The 7,911-nt window shown below is 38.4% G+C and overlaps 1 protein-coding gene and 2 long non-coding RNA genes across 3 annotated transcripts; all 3 read right to left on the bottom strand.

Moving 5' to 3' along the window:
* Nucleotides 1-764: 764 nt before the first annotated feature.
* On the bottom strand, nucleotides 765-1,327 carry LOC141280908 (uncharacterized). Its single transcript, XR_012335262.1, has 2 exons — nucleotides 1,263-1,327; nucleotides 765-987 (listed from the first exon to the last, which is right to left on the bottom strand). It is a non-coding gene; the product is annotated as an uncharacterized lncRNA (long non-coding RNA).
* A 6-nt stretch (nucleotides 1,328-1,333) lies between these two features.
* LOC135719219 (uncharacterized) lies at nucleotides 1,334-2,714 on the bottom strand. The gene is made up of 3 exons (XR_010521044.1): nucleotides 2,473-2,714; nucleotides 2,190-2,361; nucleotides 1,334-1,411 (listed from the first exon to the last, which is right to left on the bottom strand). It is a non-coding gene; the product is annotated as an uncharacterized lncRNA (long non-coding RNA).
* Nucleotides 2,715-5,406: 2,692 nt separating this feature from the next.
* Nucleotides 5,407-6,692, bottom strand: LOC135720825 (uncharacterized). Its single transcript, XM_065242952.1, has 5 exons — nucleotides 6,569-6,692; nucleotides 6,190-6,466; nucleotides 5,912-6,089; nucleotides 5,712-5,788; nucleotides 5,407-5,595 (listed from the first exon to the last, which is right to left on the bottom strand). The coding sequence occupies exons 1-5, from the start codon at nucleotides 6,595-6,597 to the stop codon at nucleotides 5,407-5,409; spliced, it is 750 nt and encodes a 249-aa protein (XP_065099024.1). The 5' UTR covers nucleotides 6,598-6,692.
* Nucleotides 6,693-7,911: the final 1,219 nt, after the last annotated feature.

Below are 7,911 nucleotides of genomic sequence, written 5' to 3'. Positions count from 1 at the left end.
CAGCACGTGAGACAAAGGTAAACAAGAGAGCGTTTCTTAGCAACGACACTGCGCTAAAACTTCACAAGTCTAAAATCAAATACACTTACACGTTTCTGTGGACTCCTGTTGATAACTGCTTCACCTGAAGACTGAACTGTTTACTGCTGTTTAAATACTCTCCTGGCGTTGGCCACGCCCGAAAACAATCAACAACACGTTAATGGCCGAAACTACTACTGTATTTACTGTAATACACTAAAGCACGCGAGGACACGCGAGAACAAACGCGGATTGCAGCACGTGAGACAAAGGTAAACAAGAGAGCGTTTCTTAGCAACGACACTGCGCTAAAACTTCACAAGTCTAAAATCAAATACACTTACACGTTTCTGTGGACTCCTGTTGATAACTGCTTGTTTATGGCACATATCGCCAGCTCTATGGTGACATGGAGAACACAGTCCTCAATAGGTTAGTAACATTCTTACCTGGTGTTAACTAAACATATCATTTCAGATTAACATACATTTACAGTACAGGTAGCATTTTAGTATTTTATGTAATGATCCATAACAAGTTAAACTAAAGTTTCAATCTCAGTTGCTACAGACACCTGGCCTATAGGAATTTTGTCCGGTGGTGCTGGGGGTACCTTGGCCGACACATTAGGGTGGTGATTCCTTCGTGTGCTGTTACCCGCATCAGAGAGCAGTTCCCTGACAACACTGGAACCTATTCAGGTTTTCAACCCCCTCCCCTTGACTAAAATAAAGAACTTATCATTTCAATTTTTCCATGTAATTTGTTTATTAATTTTAGATCACAGACAGACAGAAGGTGGTCTAAATCGTGACGTGTGTTGTGCAACAGCTTCACTCTTTTCAGGTCTTTGAAACTGGGTGCAGAGGTGGTCAGGAACTTTCAGTCCTTTTAGAGATTCCTGAAACAGTTGTGGCTGCTCCAACACACTTTCAAAAAGCAGATCCTGCAATCTGTAGACATATTCTGCAGAACATTAAAAAAATAATTAGTACATTACAGATACATAGATAGATACATAAATATAGATAGACAGACAGACAGACAGATAGACAGACAAAGACATATACATATATAGATAGATAGATAGACAAAGACAGACAGATAGATATAGATATACAAAGACAGATAGATACATAAATATAGATAGACAAAGATGTACAGACAGATAGATAGACAAAGACAGATAGCCACAAAAACAGACAGACAGACAGACAGACAGACAGACAGATAGATAATACCAAATGTGGGATTTCTTTTCAGAAGTCGTACTGTGTACTCTCCTCTTCTGTAGCGTGGATACTGCATGGGCCATCGGAGCTCCCCTGCAGCTGTTGTTGCTTGTGGTCTTCCGCTATTTTCATTGTAGTGCATGGCTGCAAGTTGAGTCCTAAAAAGTATGATCTGAAACATTAGGCTGGTGACACACTGACTGCGTGGCGTGAGAGTGGCGTGAGCATGGCGTTTCTGTTGTGTGTCAGCTGCGTCGCATTTGCGAGGTGTTTTCCATGTCTTTGCACACCAGAAGCATGTCTGACCGCTGCTGCTGCTAAGTGACATATGATGAGCCTCAATGGTGATATATTTGAAATATGGGGAGAGAGTTGTGGAAGGCCTATACTGCATATTAAACATCAATATATAGCAGCAAAGACATCGTCGGCAGTGTTGACGTCAAAATAGGCTATAGAATATTTTGTTCTGTATTGACAGGTGTGGTATTTTAAAACCGATAATATAGTTTTTACATTAGGCTAAATTTATATTTTTGTTTGTCAAAACCTAGAGACTTTCAAACATCAAAATTACATGTATTAATATGTATTCGTGTCAAAATGACATATAAACATCTTTTCCTATTCAGGTTTGCATGGAAACGCTTCCAAGACGCTTGTATGTTGCTTGAAAAATAGGCATCGGTTCTATTTCTAGCATGCACACATTTTCCTAGACGTTTTCCTGAGACCCGAATCACGCAGGCAGTGTGCAAGCTCTAACCTGTTAACATGGGAGCCGAAATAAAAACGGACACGCCACGGATGTGTCACCGGCCTTAGATCAGGTAGGGCATGAACAGTTAAGATGCAGAGTTGTGTTTAGAAAAAAAGTAAACTGTAAGAAACATTTGAATGCAATTAAACTTAATTTGAATTAAAACCAGAACATACCGGCACAGCATCCCCACAAAAGAGAATGCCACGCTCTTTGGTGCAAACTTGAGGATCAGACTGTGATATGACTCCAGTCCTGACGTCTGGAAGTCAGAACTTAGGTTCTCTAGGTCTTTCAGCAACTTGGGTGCCAAGATGACCTGAGTGAGCTTTTCACATGCAGCAGTACCTAATTATAAAATAAAAAAGTAAAAACATAAAATATATTGATAAATCACTAGCTTAGACATTATACAAAATGTAATGAATTAAACTACAATAAATGTTAAAGGTTATTTACTTGGTTTAAGCCACTGTCTTGCCTGGTCACCAACAAGAGGAGGATGCTGGCATCTTTGGAATTCACCTTCATGCTCATGGATATCTTGTACATGGTTAACAACAGATCTCCATTTTGCAACAATTTCCTTTCCTGATGATGATGAGGCTCCACACCAGTAAAGGTGATTCACGATGCTTTTTTTCCAGGGGCCAACCTCTTTGAAGCTTCTTTGCTTTGCAAGCTCATCAATTTTCTTGCCAACACCTAGAGTATGCAAAAGCATTAATACGATATGATAGACACAACAACACATACATAACATATAATTATGAATCCTTGTTTTTATAAATATGGCTATTATTATAGATATGGCTATTATTAGAACTACTAAATTATTAACCTTTTGCCATGTGCCATGCACAGGGCCGCGTTATCCTAATGGGCAACATGGGCTGCAGCCCAGGGCCCCGAACACTAGGGGGCCTCCGAGACAATTTTTATTTTGAGTTTTTAAAAACATTTTGATTGTCTGCGTAAGTGCTACCTAGAGCAGAGGCCCCCAACCACTGGGTCGCAAGAATGTTCTGAAAAATATTTGTATAATAGCTACGTAATAGCTTATGGGATATTTTGTCCTTTAAGAGCCTCCGCACCCGGCCGCAATTCTTCTGGCATCTCTCCTCATCATCTCCTCCTTCACTTAAACTTGGGGCTCGAACCCGACCTAAGGTCGAGGCTCAAGCTGCCTTCAAAAACAGCAAGCCAAGTTCGTTTACTGTTAATTATTATGACTAAATAGGCAGGGAATCTCGTGAAACAATGAAAGTAAAACGATCCGCCAAAATATGATTTAACTTGATTTTGATGATTTAGTCGAGGAATTCTCTTTAAAGAAGAGCAGAAAGAAGCACTTTTAGTTGCTTAATAAATGTTATCTTCTGTGCTGTTCTGATTGTAAAATTATTACTTGATAAAATTGTTTAATTTGTTTAAATAATTTAGCCTACTTTTTAGAGCCCTGCATTTCAGCCCGAGCCCGACGGGGCTCGACCTGCTTACGGGTCGGGTTTCGGGCCAATTTTAACGTCACAGCAGATACGCGGGCCGGACCTCGGGCTTATTTAGGCTTCTCCATCTTTTTATATTTTTCAATTAATTAAAAGAACCAAACATAGGAAGACGTTTAACCTATCGCATGAGTCCGCTACGCACAGCCACAGATTTACAATGCAGCTGTGCTTATTTAACAGCAGGACCTTCAGCGCACCAGGAAAAATTATAAATGGAGTACTAGATTAAAACCTTGGATACTGTACATAATATATGCAGACAGCATCCAAGACATAATCTATTAAAGACTTCTCCCTGTATTAATTTCGTGTAAGAAGGCTGTGTCTTTATTTCTTGTTTGTGTATGGATCGACTTTTTTCTTAGTTTAACTGTTGGATGGATACATGAATAGCCATCTTCTGTGGTAAGTCCTTACATTAAAAAAATGTATATGCAAAAGCGAAGTTGTAAGATAAGGCAACATGCATGTTTATTCTGTTTCATGTTTATTTCGTTTCGTTTTGTATAGCCCTTTTTATTTTTTTATTTCTGCACCCGTTGCAACTGCGAGCAGCAGAGCAACCTGCCTTCGCTTTTTAAAAATAGTGTGTGTTGATAATAAACGTTTAAACTAACATTGTGATATGCTGAAAATATTTATTTTAAATAGTTGTTATTATGTGAAGTGTTGATTTGAGAGGCTCAATTCATCATACATGTCGTCAACTTGCTGTCAGCCGCTAACCACTTGTTTATCATAAAAACTTTAACAAACAAAAACTGCTCTAAAATGTAAATAAAAAAGAAATATAACTTTTTTGCCATTTAAAACAAAACTGAACTGCTTTAATTGCTGCAAGAGTACAGCTGTACAAGCTGTGTAAGCAGTTATTTTTTGCTATTTCTGCGGATTTCTTTTGCAAAATTTATGCGGAAATTTGCAGAATGATTTAAAATGTTTTAAAACGATCCGAGAGAATGTGCGCTGTGAATATTAAAAAAAATTAAATATTTTATAACTATATTATACATTTTATTAAAGGATTACCCTGAATTAAACTAGACCAACATGAACCAACAGATAATGGATAATGTGCTTTCACGACCATAGAGTTTTATATAATACTTTATATTTATATACATAATTTATATGTCTACAGTGTAACAGTAAAAAGAAAAGGCTTCTCATAATGAATGTAGCATATATAGCAAGATAATTTCATTAGTTTAACAACACAATGTATATATATTTATCTTGTAAACGGATTTGAAATAATAAATAATTGTCACGTAGCAAGAGAGACGATAGAGATCTCATTAACTTCTCCGCAGTAAGTTTTATTTCAAATTCAAGTTTTACATATTAAATAGACTATTAAAAAGTTTGTGCTTCTCTCATAAAAACCTCACAGCAGACAGCACAGACTTCTACTCACAAACATACGCGATGCAGTAACTGGGGACACCGATTCCTAATGGGGAGAATTCAAAAGTTCGGACTCGGGCTGAGAATTCTGGGCTCTACTACTTTTGCGTCAACTTGATTTTAATAATTTAATTGAGGAATTATATTTAAAGAAGAACAGACAGAAGCACTTTTAGTTGTGAGTTGCATTTAATAAATGTTATTTTCTGGGCTATTTCTGATTGTAAAATTATTACTTGATAATATTGTTTAATTTATTTAAATAATTTTAGCCATTTAATGTTGTAAATACGCTGTAAAAAACACTGGATTTACTAAAAAATATAGACAGTGCATCGTTTTTGCATCCCTTTTTTAAGTAAGTTTTACTAAAAAATGTACGCAATGGGGCACTTGGTAAATCCAGCCTTTATTTTTTTCAGTGTATATTGGGGGGGGGGGGCAAACCAGCGTTAGCCCAGGGCCTCACAAAGGCTTAACCCGGCACTGGCCATGCATCATATCTGTGCAAAATACTTGGTCTACTCTCTCTGAGGAACTTCATCACACCAGGATGTCTGTCAGTGACAATCTTTCGCACAGTTACTCCTCTCTGCTCTAGCTCTCTCAGGCTTCTTTCTAAACCTTCCTTCTCCATACGCTGACTGTTGCCGACTTCATTGCTCTGACAAATGATTTCAACCTTCTTAAAAAAACTTTAAGCTTGATTGTGTTCAAAAACAAATGTATGATCTGCTTTCCACTCATTCAATTCTAATAAACAAATCACTACAACCTTACCTGAATGAGCTGAATTTCCATGATCTTGTTTGCTCTGAGGTCCATCAGGGAGTATGTTCCATACTTTGCACTGTGTCCTAAACAATGTCATATTAGCATGTACATTTTTAGTGCTTGAAATAAACTCTGTAGTAGTAATTTATAACAGCACATTTTTATAGCTAATTGAAATGGCATATTATCAACATAACTGCACATACCAGGTGAGTCAGCATGCATGTCCCCACCCAGAACTACATTCCTTCCTTTGAGTGCTTCTGCAATCACAGTATTTTGATGCTGTTTCCACTGCCAATTGATTGTTGGGAATAGGAATGTCCTTTGGTGTTTCAGGTATGTAGTGTGGCAAATCCCCTGAATGTTGAATGCCTGCATAAACTGACCCAAAAGAAAAACAGTTAAAAATACAAATTTAGAACTGTTAAAAATGATTATTATACAAATCCCACATATTTTGGAGAGAAAAAATAAATCTTACCTTGGTGACTTGCAAGAAGGATGAGCCACTAAAGAGCACAGCAGCAGCAAGCTGCAGATTTCCAGCTGGTATGTTCTTGACATATGGTTGGCTGGCCCACTGTTTGTGATGTTCACAATGAACACAGGTCTGGTCCACATGTAGAACTGTACCCACTGTTCTGCTCTTTATTGCAGAGTGTCTCGAGCAGGCAGGGCAATTCTTGAACAGGTCCATGAGGTTTTCCTCATAAACAATGAATTTCCTCATTATATGGGGTGGTGTTGCAATTACAGTGCTACAACAAACAGCAATATTAATAAACATTAATAATAATAATTAAATATGAATGTCTGATGAATAGAAGTACATTAAAAAAACATGACCAGTCTATGAGTACCTCTCATTATAGATGCTGCTGTCAGTCATTCCTGGTTGGAAACTACAATCAGAATCCTCAGCCTCTCTTCTGGGCCTTTTCAAGGGGGTAGAGGTTGCAAGAGGACCTTTTTCTAGTGGTATGAATGGTGTGGAAATGTTGCAACCAACATGCCTTTTCTGTTGCTTCACCTGAGTGCCTATTACATTAGATATTTCTAAATGAAATAAATACATTGTGCCTAATACACTTAAATAAAAAAAAACTGTGAAACTATTAACGATTTTTGATGTTTAATACTGTAAAGTGTGCAACATACTCTTGCTCCTTCGTTCAGGTTTCCAGCGATGTTGCGTTGACATATGCTTCATGTCGGGATGGGTTTGACATGCAGCATCTTTTTTGGCGGGCTGTTCGGTCTGACACGCCATCTCGCAACACAGTTTAGGCTGACAATACAAACATATTAATTTCCAAAGACTTCCCAAACATATTTAAATATATTACATATTTAATTACACGAATTAAGCATACAATTGAGGTACTATCGAAATATCAATTATTTTAATAACGAGTGCTTATTTAACAAACGGAAAGCAAAACGAATAGGTTTAAATTTTAGACACACACATACCTCTGAAAGGATAGAAAAGTCCTCGGGAATTGGCACCGCATCAATCGCGAGACGCAACTTGCATTGGTCGTCAACAAGGCCAAAGTCCACCATTCTCCAATTCTCAAAGCTCTCTCTCGAAAAATGTTTGCTGCACACATATAATCTGGATGTGTCCGTGGTTGATGGCCAACCAACCGCCCGAAGCCAGAGTCTAGCCCTGGCAGCATCGCGGGGAAACATATGCAACCCATTTGAACTTTTGCACCACGAAAACAAACCCTTGCGTCCCATGATCGCCTCACTCATCTACTGCGCGATATCACAGCTTGCTTGACAAGTCTGTCGTTGGGAAGATCCGCGTGGTGTCATGAATAATTAAGAGATTGTCTTCTCATTGGATAAAAAACTCAGTCTCGTTAATAATTATGAGACAACGATGAGTCGTCAAGTTACTATCTGTGCTCTGCCCCGTCACAGCCTGTGACATGAACTGGATGAAGATTTTAAACCCGGAAGACGAAAATAGCGTATAAAAACTAAAATTTAACCATTTCCCCCCTACTATTAAATCTAACAGCTGCTAACATTGTCTTCAGTGGTGTTCAACACACATACCTCTGTTAAAATCTCAGAAATTTTGGTTCAGGGGTTTCATGACTCTTTAAGAGTGGGTGCCCAGGACCGAACGGTGCGCCGGGTACGGGCTCCAGGGTGTCCGTGGCGGGTTCCGAGGCCGGCCTCGGGTGCA

The sequence above is a fragment of the Paramisgurnus dabryanus genome, chromosome 16, assembly GCF_030506205.2.
Source record: "Paramisgurnus dabryanus chromosome 16, PD_genome_1.1, whole genome shotgun sequence".
NCBI lineage: Eukaryota > Metazoa > Chordata > Actinopteri > Cypriniformes > Cobitidae > Paramisgurnus > Paramisgurnus dabryanus.
The sequence above is the reverse complement of the archived record's forward strand: the minus strand, read 5'-3'. Positions and strand labels throughout refer to the sequence as shown.